At 38.5% G+C, this 21,933-nt stretch overlaps 1 protein-coding gene across 2 annotated transcripts in view; it reads right to left on the minus strand.

Moving 5' to 3' along the window:
• LOC136867125 (cathepsin O) overlaps nt 1–21,246 on the minus strand; it is a 117,001-nt gene extending 95,755 nt beyond the window's left edge. For both annotated transcript variants that reach the window (XM_067144229.2, XM_067144228.2), the window contains exons 1-2: nt 21,018–21,246; nt 20,630–20,841 (exon numbers count right to left, since the gene is read on the minus strand). In XM_067144229.2, the coding sequence (XP_067000330.2) occupies nt 20,630–20,841; nt 21,018–21,209 (404 nt within the window). In that variant the 5' untranslated portion in view covers nt 21,210–21,246. The remainder of the gene's footprint in view (nt 1–20,629; nt 20,842–21,017) is intronic.
• Nucleotides 21,247–21,933: the final 687 nt, after the last annotated feature.

Genomic DNA, 21,933 nt, shown 5'->3' on the forward strand with positions numbered 1-21,933 from the left:
TTGATAATTTCGTACCCGAGGAATACCTGTCATTTGAAGAATGTATATGGTGAAATATTTTGGCCACCATGTGTGCAAGCAATTCATTTGTGGTAGGAATTTGGGTACAAGATCTGGAGCCTAAACACCAAGGACAGATATTTAGTGAATTTTGAGTGAAACAGGGATAAAGGGTCAAAATCTAATGGTGACTATGACAAGTTATTTGGTAAGGCTGCAAGTTCCCTACTTGTACTGCTTGAAGTAGTTCCAGATGAGAAGAGGATACTAAGCAACAACTTCTTCATGGATAATTTATTTTCTAATGCACCACTTTTCTCATTTCTCAAGTATTGTGGCTGTTATGCCCTAAGTACTATTTGAGAAAAATCAAATTCCTAAAGGATGTCCACTGGAAAACAAGCAAATATTTTCCAATAAAGATCATGGGACTTATTAGAAAGCATTAGAGAAGAATGATGGACTGCTTTATGTCTGCTGGATGGATAACTAGGTCACAATGGTGAAGTGAAGAGATTCTCACAGCAGCAGAAGCGAAATATGATTCCAAGACCAAGGCTGTATGCCTAATAAAACACCTTTCTGGGAGGTACTGACCAGATGGATCAGAATGTTGCCTGCTATCGCACTGGGATACGAGGCCAAACAAAAATTATAACGGCCTTTGTTTACATGGATGCTAGATGTGGCCATTCAGAACAGCTCAATTTTATACAATAAAGTGAGAAGACAGCTCAATTTTATACAATAAAGTGAGAAGACAAAGATTTTCTCAGCTGAATTTCAAAAGAGAAATAGCCACCACCTATCTCCAGAGATACCAGACTGTACCAAAAGAAGCTGGAAGACCAGCAGCTTCACGGATATCTCTTAGCATATAAATGCTTAAAATATAGTGATTAGTTACATGTAATATCTCTTAGCAGTCGCATATCAGAATCTGTAAGACTTGATAAAAAAACTGACCACCTTGTCCAGCACACGGAAGGAAAGAAAAGGTGTGCTAATGAAAATTGTAAATCCACTGTGAGGACAATGTGTTTGAAGTGTAGTGTGGGATTGTACACTAACCGTTTTGTTCCCTTTCATGCTGGCTAGAATTTGTGTGATTTTACAAATACAGAAAGTACTGATGTAATATATCAAACTTAAAGTTCTAATTGTTATTGTGTTTTAGTAGTACTGTATTACTTTTGCTTATGTAGAATAGTAGCCTGCTGAAGATTCAGACTGAACTTTTTAAAACAAAATGATACCCAATACAACTAGGTAGTAGAAGCGCCTAGTGTTGCCATACGGTAATGACAAATATTTTCAAAATGTAGTAATGATTTTTTTTTTTCAGTGCATTTGTGTTACTTATAGTCATAATGCAAAAAACAAAAATTATAGGTTAAAATCATAGGTTATAAACTTCATGGTTCTGATCCGTATTGAATTGCAAGTACAATGTAATTATTAAATTAATGTAGTAATGGTCCACTTTTCAATACTATAATATGTAATATTCTAAATTACATTAATTAGGGACTATTTTCGGCCGGGGCTGGCCATCTTCAGCCTTAATGTAAAACACCTAATAACTAAACAAATGTAAACAAATATATACAAAGTGACATTAAAAACTGGGATGGAATTATGAATAAATCTGGAAATGAACTAGGTTCTAACATCTTGAGTATGTTCATCATTGAGAATAATTTCAAGTATTAATTTATATACACAGAACTGTTAGTTCTAATACTGCTGGGAACTGGTAAATGTTGATCCTGTAGTTTGACATCAAATCTATTTGTGTGGTGTTAGCTATATGTAATCCATTGGACACTGCTGTAAATAACCACTAGCTGACGGGGAACTGTTAGATGTTGTTTCATCCTCAATCAAAATAATAAATGAGATACTCTCATGGTACTTGTTAAATCTTGCTGAAAATGATGTTGGACATTGTCAGGACAGCACATACAGATGTGGTTAACACAGATACCTACATTGTGTCTGGTATAAAATGTTTGCGATTCATTGCGGTGCCCATGAAGTTAACCTGATAAATTAGATAAAATTAAATTAATGAATTGAATGAGAGAATGTGTTAGTTAGATGGCATAGGTTATATGAGACTTACCTCTCAATACAGCATGAGGTGTGTGGTCTATTGTTGAGTGTGCTTCAGACTAACTGTTGTGAGATTCAAATGAAAAGGAAGGAGCGGGGAGGGGAAGGTCAGAAGGAGAGGGGGTTGGGGAATGGGGTGGGGAGGGGGAGGGGGGATTAAGGTGGGGCTGAAGGATGTGGAAAAAAGGATGGCTGTTGAGGAAATGTGCTGTGAATATTATGAAAAACTGAATTATGACTTGTTGGTTTGACATTGCTGAAAATGGGAATTAGGTCAAAAAGGATATTAGGTTTTTCTGAAATTTCATTATGATTATGATTTGGGTTGAAATATTGATCTAAATGTATGAAGCAGCTTTCGGTAATGTTAAGGAGGGGTCCTTTATTGATGATTTTGAGAATTTCCATATCTTGTTTTAAGTCTGTGAATTTGTGCTTATAGTCAAGCATGTGCTGTCCTACAGCTGAAAATTTATTGTATTTCAGGGCATTGCCGTGTTCTGAGTACCTTATCTTAAAATTTCTCCCGGTCTGTCCGACGTAAGAAGAATTACAACTGTTGCAAGTGATCCTGTATACTCCTGATTTTGAATAACTATTGAACTTGTTTAAGGATGTGGCATTATGTAAGATTTGTGCATTCCTAGTTTTGAAAGCTACTTTTACATCGTGCTTTTTAAAGACGTTGGTGACTTGGTAGATTTGTTCGTTGAAGGTAAAGATAGAAAGAGAGGAGTTGTTTTTCTTATCTTTTTTCAAGGTGGTAGAAGGGCGGTATTTATATTTATTGATTATTTTATCTATAAAGAATCTGCTGTATCCATTGGATTTAGCTATATGGCAAATAGTGTTCAACTCATTTTTGAGGTCTCTTTTAGACATTGGAACATTGAAGGCTCGGTATACCATGCTGTTGTATGCTGCTCGTTTGTGAATTTGGAGGTGTGAAGAATCTTGATGGATTGTGGTGATTGTTTGGGTGGGTTTTCTGAAAATCTTATATCTTAAGTAACTTGGGTGTCTGGTAATAGTTAGGTCTAGAAAATTTATTTTCTGTTCAATTTTGGATTCAAGTGTGAATTTTATATGTGGGTCAATGTTATTTAGATTAATGAGAGTGGTAGCTGCATTTGTAATGCTCTCATCCATAATTACTATGGTGTCATCTATGAATCTTGCCCAGAAAAGGATGTTGTTAAAGTTATTATTATCATCAGTTTTGGTGTGTTCTAAAAAATCCAGGTAGATCTCAGCTAAGATACCTGAGGCCGGTGATCCCATAGCCAATCCTTCTTGTTGATAAATAACATTATCGAAAGTGAAATAGTCGTTGCTGATAACTAACTTAAGCATAGACAAGAAATCCTGTATTTCTAGTATAGTTAAGCCGCTGTATTTGCTTAAATTGTTTTGAATGATGAGGTATATTTTGGAGGTTTGTATGCTAGGATACATGTTTACAATATCGAATGAGTGGAGAGAATGATTGGATTGAATGTTAAATTTTTTCAATTTATTGATCAGTTCTTTAGTGTTTTTGATTGAGGATGAAACATCTACCAGTTCCCCCGTCAGCAGTGTCCAATGGATTACATATAGCTAACACCACACAAATAGATTTGATGACAAACTACAGGATCAACATTTACCAGTTCCCAGCAGTATTAGAACTAACAGTTCTGTGTATATAAATTAATACTTGAAATTATTCTCAATGATGAACATACTCAAGATGTTAGAACCTAGTTCATTTTCAGATTTATTCATAATTCCATCCCAGTTTTTAATGTCACTTTGTATATATTTGTTTTATGTCAATTGTGTGCATGTACATTTGTTTAGTTATTAGGTGTTTTACATTAAGGCTGAAGATGGCCAGCCCCGGCCGAAACTAGTCCCTAATTAATGTAATTTAGAATATTACATATTATAGTATTGAAAGGTGGACCATTACTACATTAATTTAATAATTACATTAAACAAAAGTTAAGAAAAAATAATTCAGGTGTTAATGGGTTAATTTACTGAATTACTGTAATGAACAGAAATTTGTGAGATGTGTATTTTCTTGTTAGATTGTACAAGTCTGAATCTTCATTGTATTGAAAGTCACTCCATGAATAAGATCAAACTTAACACAAGGCAAAATGTCAGCATTCAGATTCAAGATCAAAATGGAAAGACTCATAACTAGCAACTTGGTTACTGACAGATAGATAAAAGAAGTAGTAGCAGGTGATCTGAACTTACCAAATGTTAACTGGGAAGGAAATGTGAAAGACAAAGAATGACCAACAAATGATGAATAGCTTAGTATGGAAAAGACAGCTGAATCAGAAAGCGATGGAACAAAGTAGAGGGGAAAAGTATTCTATACGTGCTGATAAACCGGAAGACTACTATAGAGAAACTGAAGTGATAGACGATACAAATAATCATGAAGTAATCTTTGTTATAGTTAAAAGTAAATGTAGGACTATTTGGCAATACCATATAGTTGATAAGAGAAGCATGTGGAAAGTTTTAAAAAGCAACTATGATCAATGGAAAATGGTAAATAAAATTGTAAACAGCCAATGGGATGGGTTTAAAGCAATTGTTGAGGTGTGTGAAAACAGTATGTGCCTTAAGATATGGTAAGGAATGGTAAGGACCCAATATATTATAACAGAGAAATAAAGAAATTAAGGAGGAGATGCAGATTAGAAAGAAATAGTTAGGAAAGGTTGCAAAAGTAAGGAGGTATTAAAGGAGTTTACTAATAAATTTAGTGAAAAAGTCATCTAAGGATAACAAGATGACAAACATAACTGGCAGCCACAAGATTACGAGCAGTTGTTTCAGTGAAAAGAAAGTGGAATAAAATGATGTTATAAGACAAATATGATTCTTTTACAAAGGACACAATTAGGCAAAAGGTTTTTCTTCAGAAACGAAATACCAACAATTGACAAGATCTTATAGTCTATGACAAATGATGAAACCTTGCCTTCGTTTTGTGCACAAAGCATCATAGGCTTTTAAAAACTTTAAATTTCAAGTTCGTGTGGTGAAGTTATCAAACACTGAAAGAGAGGAAATAGTTTTGTGGTGAAGACTTTATTTGCGTAAAATTACAAAGTTATGGGAGAAGGGAACACCAATTTATCTGGATGAGACATGGGTAATTTCAAGACATACCTGTTTGAAAGTATGGAGTGATACAACTGTCAAATCCAGTAAGCATGCATTCTTGAAGGGATTATCCTTCAGGGAAGGTGAAACATTTAATGGAAGGAGGGTTACTATGTTTTGAATCCAACTCCATGAAAGCCTATCACAAAAAACAAAAAAAAAATGGAGATATATTTGAAGAACGGTTTCTTAAGTTTCTAGATGGGAATGGAACTCCATACGAACCGAACAGTGTCAATTTGGAACGTCTTAATATCATCTCGCAGCATATTAAGGACTTGTGCATTGCGTACTGGACAGATGATACTGCTTTGCGATCATTAAGGCAAGTTTTAAGAATACCTCTGTACCATTGTTCTTTGAATCCCATTGAAATTGTGTGGAGACAAGTAAAAGACCACGTGGCACATAAAATTTTCACCCTTGCAGAAGTAAGAAAATTGCTACTAGAAGGGATCGAACAAGTAATTCCTCAATATTAGGAAAAGTGTAAAAAACCGTCATCCAGACGGAAGAAAACATTGTGGGACATAGACTGGCTAGTACAGGATGCCAATGAATGGCTCATAATAAACGTAAACGACTGACAGTGATAATGACACTATGGAGGAGATTGAGTAACCTATCATTCTTCCAACGGCTAGATTGGTGAATGCATTGATCTCCAGAATTATACTGAATGTCCTGTTGATTCATTCTGGTGATTGTTTAAATATTGTATTCTTATAACATGCTAGTTACACAATATTTGAACTAGTTGCAAACTTCTTATAACATGTTATCTACAGGTTATCTGAACTAGTTGTATCATGAAGTTCTAAACCAGCTACCAGGTGCATGCATAAGTTTTTGCCGGTTTTTGTGGTAAATAAAACGTGTGATTTTCAAGGAAAATTCATTTTTTTGTTTATTCAAAATATTGGCCATCTGCTTCTACACACTTAGCCCTTCAGGTAACTTATGAATACCCTGCCAGTAAAACTGCTTGACTTTTGCGGCAAACCATTTGTCAAGCCATTTTCCAACTTCCTCAAAAATTGCTGAAATGCGGCTCTGTGATGTGCCCTATTGACGTGAAGAGGTTATAGATGGCACCAGGTCGGAGAAGAACAGCAGGTGTGGAAGGACGTCCCATCCAAATGATTTCAAGGTGTCTTTCACTGGTTTTGCTGTGTGAGACGGCGCACTGTCGTGTAACAAAATCACTCTGCCATGTCTTCTGCCCATTCCAGTCATCTTTCGATCAATGCATGATTTAAATGTATCATTTGTTGGCGATAGCGTTGTGCATTAACGGTTTCGCTGGGCTTCAAGAATTCATAATACACAATATCGCTCTGGTCCCACCAGACACAAAGCAAGGTCTTCTTGCTGAAGCGATTTAGCCTTGGTGTTCAAGGACCGGCTTCACCACGTGACAGCCATGATTTTCTCTGCTTCGGGTTTTAAAAATAAATCCATTTTTCGTCACGAGTTACAATTCGGTACAGAAAGGATTTTCTTTCATGGCGTTGAAGCAGCATTTCACAAGTGACTTGCAATTTTCCATTCGCTGTTCTTTCAAATTGTGTGGGACCCACTTACCGAGTTTACTGATCTTCCCCATTGCTCATAAGCATCTGCTAATTGTTTCTTGTGACACACTTAATGCTTGTGCCAAATGCTGTTGAGTTTGAGTTGGGTCATCATCCAGTAACGACTGCAATTGCTCGTCTTCACACTTTGTGATCTACCACATTGAAATCCCCAAGTTTAAATTGTCAAAACCATGTCTCACATGTTATAATCGATTAAGCGTGTTCACCGTATGTTTCTACCAGCAAACAATGACTTTCCACAGCCTTTTTCTTTTGATTAAATAAGAAAATCAATTCATACCACAATACGGAACAAACGTAGACATAATCACTGAACGATACAAAACAGACACTAGTGTTTGGCAGACTCAACTTGTGTGTGTTGGTAGGTTAATGTCAGACTAACAAACTAAGAGTCAAATTCATACGCTGTGTACTGTTCACTGGCGCCATCTCTTAGTGAAACTGGAAAAGACGTATGCATACACCTGGCAAGTGCCATGTTTACAGATTTTTTTATTATTCATACACTTTTTAGTGATAGATTTTTGTTAGGGGTTGAGGAGTAAGTAGGGAGTACTGCCGGTTCCGGTAATTCTGCCAACTGAATGGAAATGAAATCTGAATTGAATCGATAATATGATTTATCAATAAGAATTTCTAAACCTTTATTAACTTAAGCCAACAACTGTGTCACACACGCAATATATAACATTTTTCGATGCCAATCTTGTTCCTAGCATGAATTCTATAGTGTGGTTTTGCTGTGTAAACAACAGTGCGAGTACGTATAGTGTACGCCAGATGTCTCACAGCGATGCATAAGCAATTCTTAGTTTGTGTTTCAAAGGTTACCAATACGAATATCGAAGATAACCGAGGTTGACGATTCAGCACTAGGGTGTCCATCTATCATTAAACGGTGCGCATACAATAGTTATGTATGTCAAGTTCATCTATGTTCCAAAGCCAATGTATTCTAAGATTCACTAAGCACCAGGCCACCTAGAAGCTGTTCACAATGCTGTCCAGAGGTAGTGCTACATGTAAGTTCCACATGACTGGAAGTTCTAACCAAGCAATATGCAGTTTTACCTATACCTGATTACTGACAAAGCAGCATGTATGTTACTCATAACACTTTATTCCAATATAATAATGCTGTCCCACTAACTGCTTTTATGGTTTTCAGAGACGCCGAGGTGCCAGAATTTAGTCCTGCAGGACTTCTTTTATGTGCCAGAAATCTACCAACATGAGGCTGACGTATTTGAGCACCTTCAAATACCACTGGACTGAGCCAGGATCGAACCTGCCAAGTTGGGGTCAGAAGGCCAGCGCCTCAACCATCTGAGCCACTCAGCCTGGCCATTTTATTCCACATCAGAGTGCAAAATCTTAAGGTGGGAAGAGGTTTCAAGTTTACTGAAGTGTATACTTCTTTGGAAAGTCACAATTTTAAATGCTTAAATTCAAAATTCTACCATTCCATTTCAAACAAAACTGCAACTATAAAAATATGTTAAATAAAACTAAGCTTATCTTTAAGAAAAAAAAATATATATTTTTCTCCCATGTGGCTTCACCAATATTGTAAGATATGCTGATTTATAACATATTTTTGCTGTTAATTTAACACAATGAATGACACACTGACTGTTCTTAGTTACATATGTCGTCTTGTTTGTGTGTGTCATTTTAATTTTTACAACTCCCCTTCAGGAATTCTCGGTATAAGAGGATTTTTTTTTTTAAATTCACATTCTGCATCTACATGTTGATTTATACTCGTATGATATCAAACATGTGTCACATGGATGGTTTGGATTGCAAAAGGTGTGGCACATAGCTTATTTATATTTTTATGAGATTTAGTAAGAAGAAAGTTACACTTTTCAATGTCGACTTAGTATAACTTTAAAACTTTTCATTCTGTCAAATCACTATTTATTTTTGTTTATCAGCACCTTGTTTTGTACGACCTGGCTCGGACTATAGAGCCTACCATCGAGGTCATCGGCCCCTAATGGTACGAAATGAAATAACAAAAAATTCAAATTCATCCACTGACTAAAATAAAATAAAAAATGTCATGAAGAATGAATGGATGGACATAAACCCTACAAAAAAACAAAAACAAACAAACAAAAACAGTGGATCAGACTCAAAAAGAAGGTAGTTAGAGTATTACTGACCAAGAGACCATTTATAAAGCACAATGATGCTTGATGTCTGAAGGGGTGCTAAATTCATGTCTAAGGCCCCACAGAATGGTACATGTTGCGAGTAAAGTAGAACCATGGTATTTGTCATTTTGGGGTACTGATCAAAAGTAGCGAAGACTCACTGTGGTCCACACAAGATGTTACTACTCAGAAGTATTGCAATTCGTACAGGAAACACAGACCTATGGTGTTTCTCACATAATGGCACCACTCATAGCCAACGCAAACCGGTAAGGTTCCTCACCTAGGTGTACTAGTCACGGGCGCCAGTATTCCCGTGGTGTTCCTCACATAATGGGTACCAATCACAGGCAACGCTGACCCACGGTGCCGCTCATATTGCGGTACACCTCACAGGCTATGCCCAGACCCCGGTGTTGCTCACATGGGTACAACGCACGGATACTGGAATCCACCAGGCCAGGCTTTTTACTGCAACTAATCACAAACCTATTTCTTACCAATTTAGTGATACTACTCGCAAGTACATGCAACCCATGGTGTTCCCCGCATGATGGTACGAATCAAGAGTAGTTTCATGGATCTAATTCAATCATCCCTTGGTAGCCCCTTGTAGTCGCCTCTTACGACAGGCAGAGGATACCGCGGGTGTATTCTACATGTGCGTCCCCCACCCGCAGGGGGTAGTGTGTTTGGTCTGCGAGAGGTATTTTATTTCCCTCAAGTCCGCCGGCAAGATGGTTAGGACCCCCCTATCCGCCACCTGGGACGCGCCACGTGGGAGAATCACCTCTCCCCCTGCTACGCCTGCGTAGCAGGTTCGTGGCTTGAAGTTTCTGGTAAAATTGTTTGGCACCTGCAGGTATTAGGTGCAACAGCAACTCCAGGTCTCCAAGTTTGGCTTCAGAGATAGGTTTTCCATTTAGCCACAAAGGTATTAATGCCCGTGTTCGTCCCAGTCTTGACTTATTTAGATTTACTTCCTGAGATTCACCATCAAATTTAGTTTTGATGTACATAGTGAACAACTTGATGCAACAAACAAGAAAATTTAGAAGTATGGTATGAAAATCAGAGCAGAGAAAAGCAAGACCATGGTGATATCAAGAGGAGAAAGACAAGGAAAAGGCATTGTGAAAACTGGTAGTCAAAGCCTTGAAATTGTTGACAGTTTCAAATACTTAGGTGTGAATTAATGCAGAATAAAAGGCTGGACACAAAGTTTAGCAAGAGGGTGGAATAGGGCAATGCATTCTACCAGAGTAGAGACAGAAGAACCAACTGTGATATTGTTACTTGTACTTCACTTATTTTATTACTACGATGTGGGGTATGAAGTCAGAAAGTCAGGATATTAATAACTGAATGTATAAGTATAATTTACATGCTTTTTTGTACAGCAAACAATGAGAATAGGTATTTATGTGTTCATAATAGTGGAACATTCTACGAAGGCATCTGACCATCACTTGATAGCCACTCCAGGCCGGAGGTTTGCCTCTAGAAGAGAATGATGCTATGCCCTTAATAGGGAACATGCATGATCCGGGGTTTTAATTAAAAATATGCTAATCTGATTCAAAATTTCATGCAGAATTCAAAAATGTGATCAGAATGTACAAATAATAACTCCAAACGTGATAAAAATCTACGAAAATGTCACGTCACGCAAGCACGCGATCTCATTGGTCTGACGTCATCGTACAGGTTGACTGAATTAGCAGACGAAATAACACATAGTGTGCTGTGAGAAGCAGGATACACTTCGAGTATTTCTACTTTACGTTAGTGTCTAGTATGGTTAAATTCGAGGTCTATACATTGGATAATAATCTGAGTGGTATATTTTAGACTTATAATGAATCCTGCGCAGACAGTGAGGCAGAAAACTTATAAATGGTGTAGAGTTCCGATGTGCAATAGCACATCGCATACCATACCAAACAAATTGTTTATAAATGTTCTAAAGACGCTAAAACTAGGAAGAAATGGATTTTGGCGAGCCGGAGAAATGCTGGTGATATATCGGAAAAGTCTACAGTTTTTTTTTTAAATATTTTAACATAAGATGAATTTGTTTGAATTTTCAAATCACTTTTCCATGTCAGCTGTTCTAGTGGTAAAACTTTAAATTTTAATGTATGATGCTTTATTTAAATGCTTCAATTACATCTTGGAATATGAAAGTAATAAACAGTGCATTAAATAATGCTGATTATTAAAGTATTCTCCATGGGTGATCCATGTCAAGATAATAAATCAAAGGGGTTATGAACCATTTTGACAGCTCTAATTCTACCAATATATCTTGGCATGGAACAGTTATGTATGTCTTTATTGAAGAGCTTAATTGGTAAAGAAATTTAGGCTATATCTAAATACTCTATAATGTAACAAAGAATAGGCGTGTACATCATGAAAGGAAACAACGTGAATTTAACAAATGTATAACTCTACACAAAACCAATGCTTGTCTGTTGGGGTCTTATAAGTTAACAATGCTCAATTATAATAATTATCATAATATTAATGAAATAAATAACATAATTGGACACAGGTGAAAATAGTGATGTAGGTGTTTAAAATATTATCCAACTCAGCCTAAGTTTTAGGTTATACAAGCCAAGTCAATAAACCGAAGGGTAAAAATACCGCGCGAGTTGGCTGTGCAGTAAGGAGCGCGCAGCTGTGAGCTCGCATCCGGAAGATAGTGGGTTTTGAACCCCACTGCCGGCAGCCCTGAAGATGGTTTTCCGTGGTTTCCCATTTTCACACCAGGCAAATGCTGAGGCTGTACCTAAGGCCACGGCCGCTTTGTTCCCATTCCTATGCCTTTCCTGTCCCATCGTCGCCATAAGACCTATATGTGACGGTGTGACGTAAAGCAAAAAAAAAAAGTAAAAGTCACAGCACCCAAAGACATTCCTGTATTGAGCGACTAAAATGTCACCAGGACACTTTTCTTTCCTGATATGTTCAGCTTGTTAAAAGCCAAATGTAATTAATGTTATTGGCTTCACGCCCCGCTAACTACTTCTACGATTTTCGGAGACGCCGATGTGCAGGAATGTAGTCCTGCAGGAGTTCTTTTACGTGCCAGTAAATCTACCGACACGGGGCTGACGTATTTGAGCACCTTCAACTACCACCGGACTGAACCAAGTTGGGGTCAGAAGGCCAGCACCACAACAGTCTGAACCACTCAGCCCGACTTGTGAAAACTAGATGAAGTCATATTTATCTTTATCATGTTTAACTTTTTCCCTCCACAAAGATATTTAATTCTCTTTCATGGGTTCTGGAAGTGGGTAGGCCAGTTGTCCCAACCATAAATATATATTTTTTTGGGAATGATAGATTATAGCCCTATAGTACTATGATCTTTCTTTCTTTCCTTCCTTCTTTCTTTCTTTCTTTCTTTCTTTCTTAATCAGTTTATCCTTCAGGGTTGGTTTTCTCTCGGACTCAGCGAGGGATTTCACCTCTACCACTTCAAGGGCAGTGTCCTGGAACGTGAGACTTTGAGTATGGTGATGCAACTTGTGAGGAGGGCCATTATCTCGCCCAGGCGGCCTCACCTGTTATGCTCAACAGGGGCCTTGTTGGAGGATGGGAGGATCGGAAGGGATAGACAAGGAAGAGGGAAGGAAACGGCCGTGGCCTTAGGTGCCTGGAGGAGAAGTAGGAAAATACGAAAAACCACTTCGAGGATGGCTGAGGTGGGATTCGAAACCCTTCTACTCAGTTCACCTCCCGAGGCTGAGTAGACCCCGTTCCAGTCCTCGTACTATTTGTTTTCAACTTTCATGGCAGAGCCGGGAATCGAAACCGGGCCTCCGGGAGTGGCACACATTAACCACTACACCACAGAAGAAGACTAGTACTATAATGCTACCTATATGTTTATGTTAGTGCTGAAATCCGATTTCTTACTTTACTAATGCTGAAAGCCCGAAAATGTAATTTTATTCTTTAATAGGGGAATCAGTCTAGAAGGAAATGTTGAAAGTGATGTGATATCTATCCAGGTTCGTTGTTATCCTAATACTATGGGTTACAGTACATTGCACGTATATAAAAGACGCCACTTACAAACTTGCTTGTTATCCACAAATTTTTGCGGCCACAAAAGTCACATTTTTCAAGAATGATGACATCTACACATGGTAGATTGTCTGACTGTGCTGTTTCGAACCTTTCTTCTGTCATTTCGAAGTTACTCGCGATCATGAATAATAAACAATCGGCTTTTAGCAACGGCTGATGCACAACGGCTGGTAGAGCTCCATGCGGTACTGGATCGTGACGTCACAGCGCGCCGCTTACGTCAGAGGCCGTTTCACTCGCCTTGCGGAAAGGCACTATTAAACATGTTTTTAATGGTAGAAAACAAGGCAACATACCACAATGTAATACGTTTACGTACTATTTCATTGGTGCACTTTTCAAAAAAAATATTTTTGAAAATTATGCATGTTCCCAATTCAATAATTTACAACTGGATTCTTTATAGACCAATCTCAATCTGCATCTAATAATATTGGTTACCTGATCACTGCACTATTTCATTCGTAACACCCTGTGGGAAAAGGTTATCCATATTTGTGATGGAGAAACCAAAAAGCATTATGCCAATTTTTCACCTAGGCCTATGTTACTTAAGGACCTAATCAATCTTTCCACAGACACTTACTATTTAAGTGTGACAAATTTTTGCTGAAGTGTGAAGTAACCAGCGTTAATGAAGAATGAAGGCCTTCAAAGACACCTTTGTGGGAGAAGCCAAAAACCTATGTGGAGTTACAAGTTCTATCAAAAGAAAAAAGGAGACACCATGGTGGAATGATAGAGTGAAAACAGCGATGAAAGAAAGAAACCAAATAAAGAAGGCACTGGACAAGGAAAAACAAACAGGGACAAGAACGAAATGAAGAAATACCATGACTTCAAGGAGTATACAGGAACAAGAAACTTGCTGTAAAGAACATTGTAAGGGAAGAAAAAGAGAAGAAATGGAATGAGTTTGCAGACAAACTGGAAGAGGACAGTAGAGGAAATATGAAATTGCTATACAGAGTAGTGAAAAACAAGCGAAGGGATCAACAGACCATAAAAGCAATAGAACGTGATGATGGAACTCTGGCACAAGAAGAGGGAGAAATTAAACAAGAACTCAAGATCTATTTCGAAAAGCTGCTGAATGGAGATACAGAAAACGTAACAATGGATAGAGGAGAGCCAAGTCGAGGAACCACAACTGAACCACCAATTACATGGCTGAGCTTGAAAATGCACTCAAGAGCATGAAGAAAGGAAAGGCAGTAGGCATAGACGAACTAAGTGCAGATATGCTGAAAGCAGCACGAATTCCAGGAATCCAGTGGCTCTACAGACTGCTCAACAAGATATGGGAGGAAAATACTATTCCTGAGGACTGGAAGATGGGCATCATTGTACCTCTGTTCAAGAAAGGAATCCGACGAAAATGTACTAATTACCGTGGTATCACACTACTGTCTCATGTCCTGAAAATATTGGAAAAAATAATAGAGACCAGAATCAGAGATATTGTTGAACCAATTTTGGAAGAAGAGCAGTATGGTTTCAGACCAGGAAGGTCAACTACAGACCTTATATTTGCAATTAGGATGCTAATGGAAAAATACTGGGAGAAGAACAAGCCTTTACTTTTAATATTTTTGGACATTGAGAAAGCATACGATAGTGTATCAAGGGAAAGAACTTGGCAATGCATGAAAGAACTTCAAGTGTGAGACAGCCTCATAGACAAAGTGAAAATGTTGTATAGTGAGAACAGAAGCTGTATTCAAGTAGGATGTGGTTTGTCGGACTGGTTTGAAACAAAGAGAGGAGTGCAGCAGGGCAGCTCATTGTCACCACTCTATTTATTATTGTAATGGATGTAGTAATGAAATCTATTAAAAGGAAAGAACATGGAGATATCAAGGCCTTCACATTTGCAGATGATGTTGCGATCTGGAGTGACTCAGAAGAGGAATTGGGAGAGAGAATACAAAGCTGGAATGAGGAGTTTAAGAAATATGGTTTAAACATCAGCAAGACCAAGACTGTGGTGATGAAAGTGTATGGGGAAGGAGCAGAACCAATAGTCATGTTAAATGAAGCTCAACTGGACAGCGTTCCAGTTCTCAAATACTTGGGTGGCGTTATATCAAATGACAACCTAGCAAAACATGAGGTGAACAATCGAATCAAAAAGGCAACACAATTTTACCACCAGGTAAGACACCTGCTGTGGGATGAGCAAATACCCATGAAAACAAAAATGACATTGTACAAGTCCTATTATACACCAATTCTTACATACAGTCTCGAAACCACAACACTGACCAATAGAGATAATTCCAAACTTCAGGCAGCTGAAATGAAATTCCTACGCACTATGATCCAGAAAACCAGGAAAGACAAGATTAGGAATGAGAAAATTAGAGAAGTAGGAATAGATGATTCTCCCCTCAATAAGATTCAGATATCGAGACTGAAGTGGTTTGGTCACATGAAGAGGATGCCAGTAAACAGAACTGCAAGGAAGGAATTTGACAGAAAGGTAGAAGGAAGACGACCCGTGGGAAGGCCACGAAGGAAATGGATAGATTTAGTTAAGAGCGATGTACTGCTGAGAGGTCATGATTGGGACAAGTTGGTGGAGGAAGAATGGTACAAGGACAGGATGAGATGGAGGCTCATATACCACACCCGGGAAACTGGAGATGGTTTAGGATGATGATGATGATGATGATGATGTGACAAATATAGGTGGGTGTCTTGGAAAACTTTTCCCTTGCAAGACTTATTTTGTGAACAGTTTGAGAAGCATCGTTTTAATTATATAGATTCGTTAACTAGTGCCTGGTAAGGAAGCCGTGTCTGAAACTGATATTTACTAACTTTCCGGGATGATTGAAAACTTTTCATTATTATTATTATTATTATTATTTAGACAAAATCTCTGTGAGCAATACAAAATGAATAAAAACTATAGAAGTGAAACGTGTAAGAATGCGTGAGACTCTTAGCTAAGTGTGCAAGTTTAGAACTGTGATGATGATGATGATGATGATGATGATGCTTGTTGTTTAAAGGGGCCTAACATCGAAGGTCATCGGCCCCTAATGGTACGAAATGAAAAAACAAAAATTTCAAAGGCATCCACTGACCAAAATAAAAATAAAATATGTCATGAAGAATGAATGGATGGACAGGAACCCAACAAAACACAAAACAAACAAACAAAAACCAGTGGATCGGACTCAATAGAGATCGAAAATAACATTATTACCGACCAAGGAACCACTTATAAAGCACAATGATGCTTGGTGTCTAAAGGGGGTGCAAAATCCAAGTGTAAGGCCCCACAGAATGGTACATGTCGCGAGTAAAATAGAACCATGGTATGTGTCATGTTGGGGTATTAATCAGAAGTAGCGAAGACTCACGGTGTTCCACAAAAGATGGTACTACTCACAAGTATTGTACTTCGTACAGGTAACGCAGACCTATGGTGTTTCGCACACAATGGCGCCACTTACAGCCAACGCAAACCGATGAGTTTCCTCACCTAGGTGTACTAGTCACGGGTGCCGGTCCCAAGGGCCCCGTGGTGTTCCTCACATAGTGAGTACTAATCACAGGCAACGCAGACCCACGGTGTCGCTCATATCGTGGTACAACTCACAGGCTACGCCCAGACCCGCGGTGTTGCCCACATGGGTACAACGCACAGGTACTGAAATCCACCCGGCCAGGCTTTTTACTGCAACGAATCACAAACCTATTTCATACCAAGGTAGTGATACCACTCGCAAGTACATGCAACCCATGGTGTTCCCCGCATGATGGTACGAATCAAGAGTAGTTTCATGGTTCTAATTCATTCATCCCTTGGTCGCCCCTTTCAGTCGCCTCTTACGACAGGCAGGGGATACTGTGGGTGAATTCTTCGTCTGCCTCCCCCACCCACAGGGGGTGTTTAGAACTGTGTAATTGGTCATTTTAACCATGATGGTCAATAGTAAATTGATCCATACTAACAACCAATATATCAAGTTAAATTAAATATGAAATAAATTTGTAATGGTAGTTTAAGCCACTGAAGAAAAGAACTTTGGTTCTTGAAACATGCTTGGTGTATTGAAATTGTAATAAGTTTCTTATTAGTGCCGACAAGGTGGATATTCATATTTAATGGACCGGGCGAGTTGACCGTGCGGTTAGGGACTCGCAGCTGTGAGCTTGCATCTGGGAGATAGTGGGTTCGAATCACGCTATCGGCAGCCCTGAAGATGGTTTTCCGTGGTTTCCCATTTTCACACCAGGCAAATGCTGGGGCTGTACCTTAATTAAGGCCACAGTCACTTCCTTCCAACTCCTAGGCCTTTCCTATCCCATTGTCGTCATTAAGACCTATCTGTGTCGGCGCGACGTAAAGCCACTAGCATACTTAATGGATCTTTTGATGTGATACATTTAGAACAGTGAGTCTGAAAAAAAAATCCAAGTATCAGAAAAATGATGTGCACCTAAGTACAATGCAACCTGGTTGAAGAGCATGTGCGACTTATTTTATACGGCTTTAAGTGTATTAGTAGCCTTTTACACAGACCAATAAGAAATTCTCACTTGTTATGCAAGACTATGAAGTGATTGAAGAATTTTGTGAACGATGACCAACATTATCTCTTTTCAGGAGAACTCTATGCTGCTGCCCTTTTTTTTTTTTTTTTTTTTTAATACTTACAGTTTAGTGAAATCTATATATATCTATACAGTCCGGCTCCATGGCTATATGGTTAGCGTGCTGGCCTTTGGTCACAGGGGTCCCGGGTTCGATTCCCGGCAGGGTCGGGAATTTTAACCATCATCGGTTAATTTCGCTGGCACGGGGGCTGGGTGTATGTGTTGTCTTCATCATCATTTCATCCTCATCACGACGCGCAGGTCACCTACGGGTGTCAAATCAAAAGACCTGCATCTGGCGAGCCGAACATGTCCTCGGACACTCCCGGCACTAAAAGCCATACGCCATTTCATATCTATATATAGACATCTATATTTATACATACACACAAACACACACATCTATACATAAAAACAGACTTGTTCGAATACCCCACCTTGCAGCCAAAACTACCCACCGCAGACGTTGTGTGTGGTAGTAGCCTCAAGTCTCCCATTTGTGCCCTAAAATTGTTTCACCAATGATGGCACACTATACACCAACGTTTGCGTCGTGGAAGGGCACTACAGGTACTGGTGTACAGTCAAGTTTAACAGCACTTTGGTAATGGCTGCTTTGTGTACATACATAACCATGTTGGTAACTGTGGCGATGTGGGGTTTGAAACCGGCTGACTACATATAAAAATAGAAGTGTGTGTTCTTACATTTTGCCTTGCGGCCACAACTACCCATCATAGACCACCGGTGTTTGAGTAGTAGTAGCGTCGAATCTCCCGTCGTGCACTAGTGGTTGCGCGTTGGCAGCTGTGGTGGTGTGGGAGATCTGGGGATTGAAAGTGGCCAACTCTATATAAAAGTAAATGTGTGTGTTTGTATATTTCACCTTGCAGCCACAACTACTCACAACAGACCACTGGTGTTTGTGTGTGGTAAGCAGCCTGGAGTCTCCCATCACGCACTATAGTGGTTGCATGTCAGTAGCTGTGGTGGTGTGGGAGATGTGGGGCTTGAAATGGGCTGACTTCAGTCATTGAATGTATTAAAATGAGTGAGAATGTACTGGAAAGATCGGAGTGAAAATATACTCTAGAAGGCTATGATCTATACTGCTTGGTTTTACATACCATGTATGATTGATTCATCTGGCAGGAGTATGGTAATCTCAGAACCATAACAGGTTGCTGCTTGAATACATCAGTGAATATTTTCTGTAATTCTTGAATATAAAGCAGATACTTACCGCAACAGTTCCTTAACAATATCATTGAGGCAGTAATCCTAACCAGCAAAGAAAAAAGAAAATCAATTTTCATACCAAGAATTCCATTGATCTCAAATGATTTGTCATTTTGTTTTGAACGAATTAGCCTACAATTTCCAGTGAGATATGCTTATAGTATGACTAACAATAAGGCTCAGAGTCAAACATTCCACTATTGCAGAGTTAATTTTAAGTATTCCTGTTTCTCACATGGTCAGGTCTATGTTGTTTTCTCACGTGTCGGACAAGCAGAAAATCTGTTTGTATATGCACCAGAAAACAAGACATCAAATGCAGGGTATTATTCTTATGAAATTACTTAGAATGCAAGATATTTATGCACCCCAAAAAAAGAATAAAATTAAAAGAAGAAACAGAAAAAGGGTGGTCTTCTAGTACACGTCTTCTGTATCACACAGAGAAAACCATATGGATTTACAAAAAAATCCAGCAAAGTCGGTTGTCTTCAGCTAGTTTATTACAAAGATTATGGAGTGTTTTAAGACTTGGAACATCTGCACCAGAGAATCTTTCTTGAAATCATCTCTGAACTTCACAAGATGAGTTAACACACACTAATTTTAATTAAAGACTCTGTGCAACTGAAAACAAACGAGCCACAATACCCTTTATGATTAATTACAGAATTAAGAATAGTGGTGGTGGTGGTGATTACTGTTTTAAGAGGAAGTAACTTACAACTAAGCAACCATCCTCTATATAATACTCAGAGGAGAGAATGGAAGGGATCCGACACTTCAAAAATTGAAGTTATCGGCCAAAGAAAGACAAGGGCCACGAAGGGCATGAAAATAGAACTCTCCCTAGACCTCTGAACCTAATAGTGTCAGGGTCAGAAAAGAACAAGAGTTGACCAACGGAGATTGGATAGGATAGATGAAGTGAGGAGCCTGGAAAGAACAAAACAAACACTTTGAGAACAGCTGAAATGATACTGCAACATAGGACATTGTAAAAGGTCAGCTGGTAGAGATGCAAATGCTCACAAAGGCAGTGTTCAGGGAACAAAACATGCGATGGCATACCGCACCATCCCTTTCCTGTGCATGGTGAACGAGCGTGCAACTCATGCATATGAGAAACTGCACGTGCTACCGGGATAAAGCATACCTGATCATACTGCATGTCTATAACAGTGCATCAAACTATGCATCAAACATCTTTCTCCCTTCAGAACCATGTCAGATTGAGTTCCACATCTGTCTGGAAGTGTGGATCTCCCACATGATCACTCCACCAAAGTAGCCACTGAGTCCATAATGAAACCAGTTTCTGGTTAGATTGAGGGCTTTTGTCACCAATTCCTCATAACTGTCGTGATTCTTTTGTTATTGGCTTTGGGATTCAGTTGGGATAACTGGTGGAAAATAATAGAAGATGCTAACATTCACCAAGGACTAAAAAGCCACAAAAGAAGAGGTTCTAACATTCTCAATGAAAGGGTGGACGGACAAAAGCGCCAATTTAAGAAATTGTGCCCAGTTAACAGAACTGTCACAACTTCATAAAATGAAATACAAAGCTGCATTCAAAGTAAATCCTTCGGATTAAAAATTGTCTAATTAAATGCATACCAATCAACACGAAGAGGTAATGAATCAATTGCCCTTTTTTCTATTCTCTTGTGTGACTTGTGCCGGTGATGTAAACGTTCATGAAGTTTTGGTTGTAAATGATGGTGTAAAAATTCGTCAGGTGATAAGTCGGAGAATTTGGTAAAACCATACAACGCACTACTCTCCGACTGTCTTTCTCCGTTGAGAATTTTTATCTGCGTCAAGGATTCCTGAAACAGAATAATAGGCCTACATTATTAACATCAATTGAAATCGCGTATGTATGTCAGGCAATGATGCTTCAGTAAATGCATTTTTCCAAGCACGCTAAAAGTCAAAGATAACTGTATGTCTAACGAAACAAAATGTAATTAGTTATATAACAAAATTCGCAACCTGTCTTTACCTGAAACTGTAACAATCTTAAATTGTACTCTGTCACGTTAGATTCGTAAGTTTTATTAAATTTCTTAATGTAGCTTTGAAATAACTTTTCGTTCGCCAGCGAATCAGACTTATCAATACGAATCGGAATCGCAAGGAAACACAACGCAACTACCCCTAAAAAGATCCACACATTTTTCCACTCAACAGCCATGACATTCGAATGAGACAAGTTGGGCAGTCTGAGAGAGGTGAGCACCAACAGCAAAGTGAATCATGAGACCATGTGACTAAATGTCAAATATAGTAACTATCGACTTATAACTATCGTACCAATCGACTGAATCAAGACCGACTCCAATCCTCAGACCAGTGGGGCCTATTCCACGAACGAACTTTGCAACTTTTCACTATGCACTTTGCACTTTTCAGTTCAGATTTTGTTCCACCATCGCTTTTCAGATTTAGTTTGAAAAGTGAAAAGTTAGAAATCTTTTCACTTTTCAAGCCTGTTATGTTCCTCCATCGGTACAGAAATGCAAAGCGCAAAGAAATGAAGTGAAAAGTTTTCATAAATCTTGCAAAAAGATTATTCCCTTTTCATATGTTAATTAACAAGTATGTACATTAGTTTCTCGGCGCACAATTTGGTTTAGTGATATAAACACGTTACGACGTGAGCTTTTGTTAGTATCAAGTGAGGACAGTGATGAAGAATCCAATAACAGAAAGTACAAAGACAGGATTAATTTTCATAACCTCACTTCGATGTAATATCGCGAGTGATTTCGTATTATCCCAACAGAGGCTGACTATATTCTTGAAATGATCGGTCATTTATTGAAACATAAAGAAGTAAATTCCTTTCCGAAAAAGAACAAATTCTTATGTTTACATTTTTAGTAAATGGTGCCCAGCTGTACTGTAGCACTATAGCC

The sequence above is a fragment of the Anabrus simplex genome, chromosome 3, assembly GCF_040414725.1.
Source record: "Anabrus simplex isolate iqAnaSimp1 chromosome 3, ASM4041472v1, whole genome shotgun sequence".
In the NCBI taxonomy this organism is placed as follows: domain Eukaryota; kingdom Metazoa; phylum Arthropoda; class Insecta; order Orthoptera; family Tettigoniidae; genus Anabrus; species Anabrus simplex.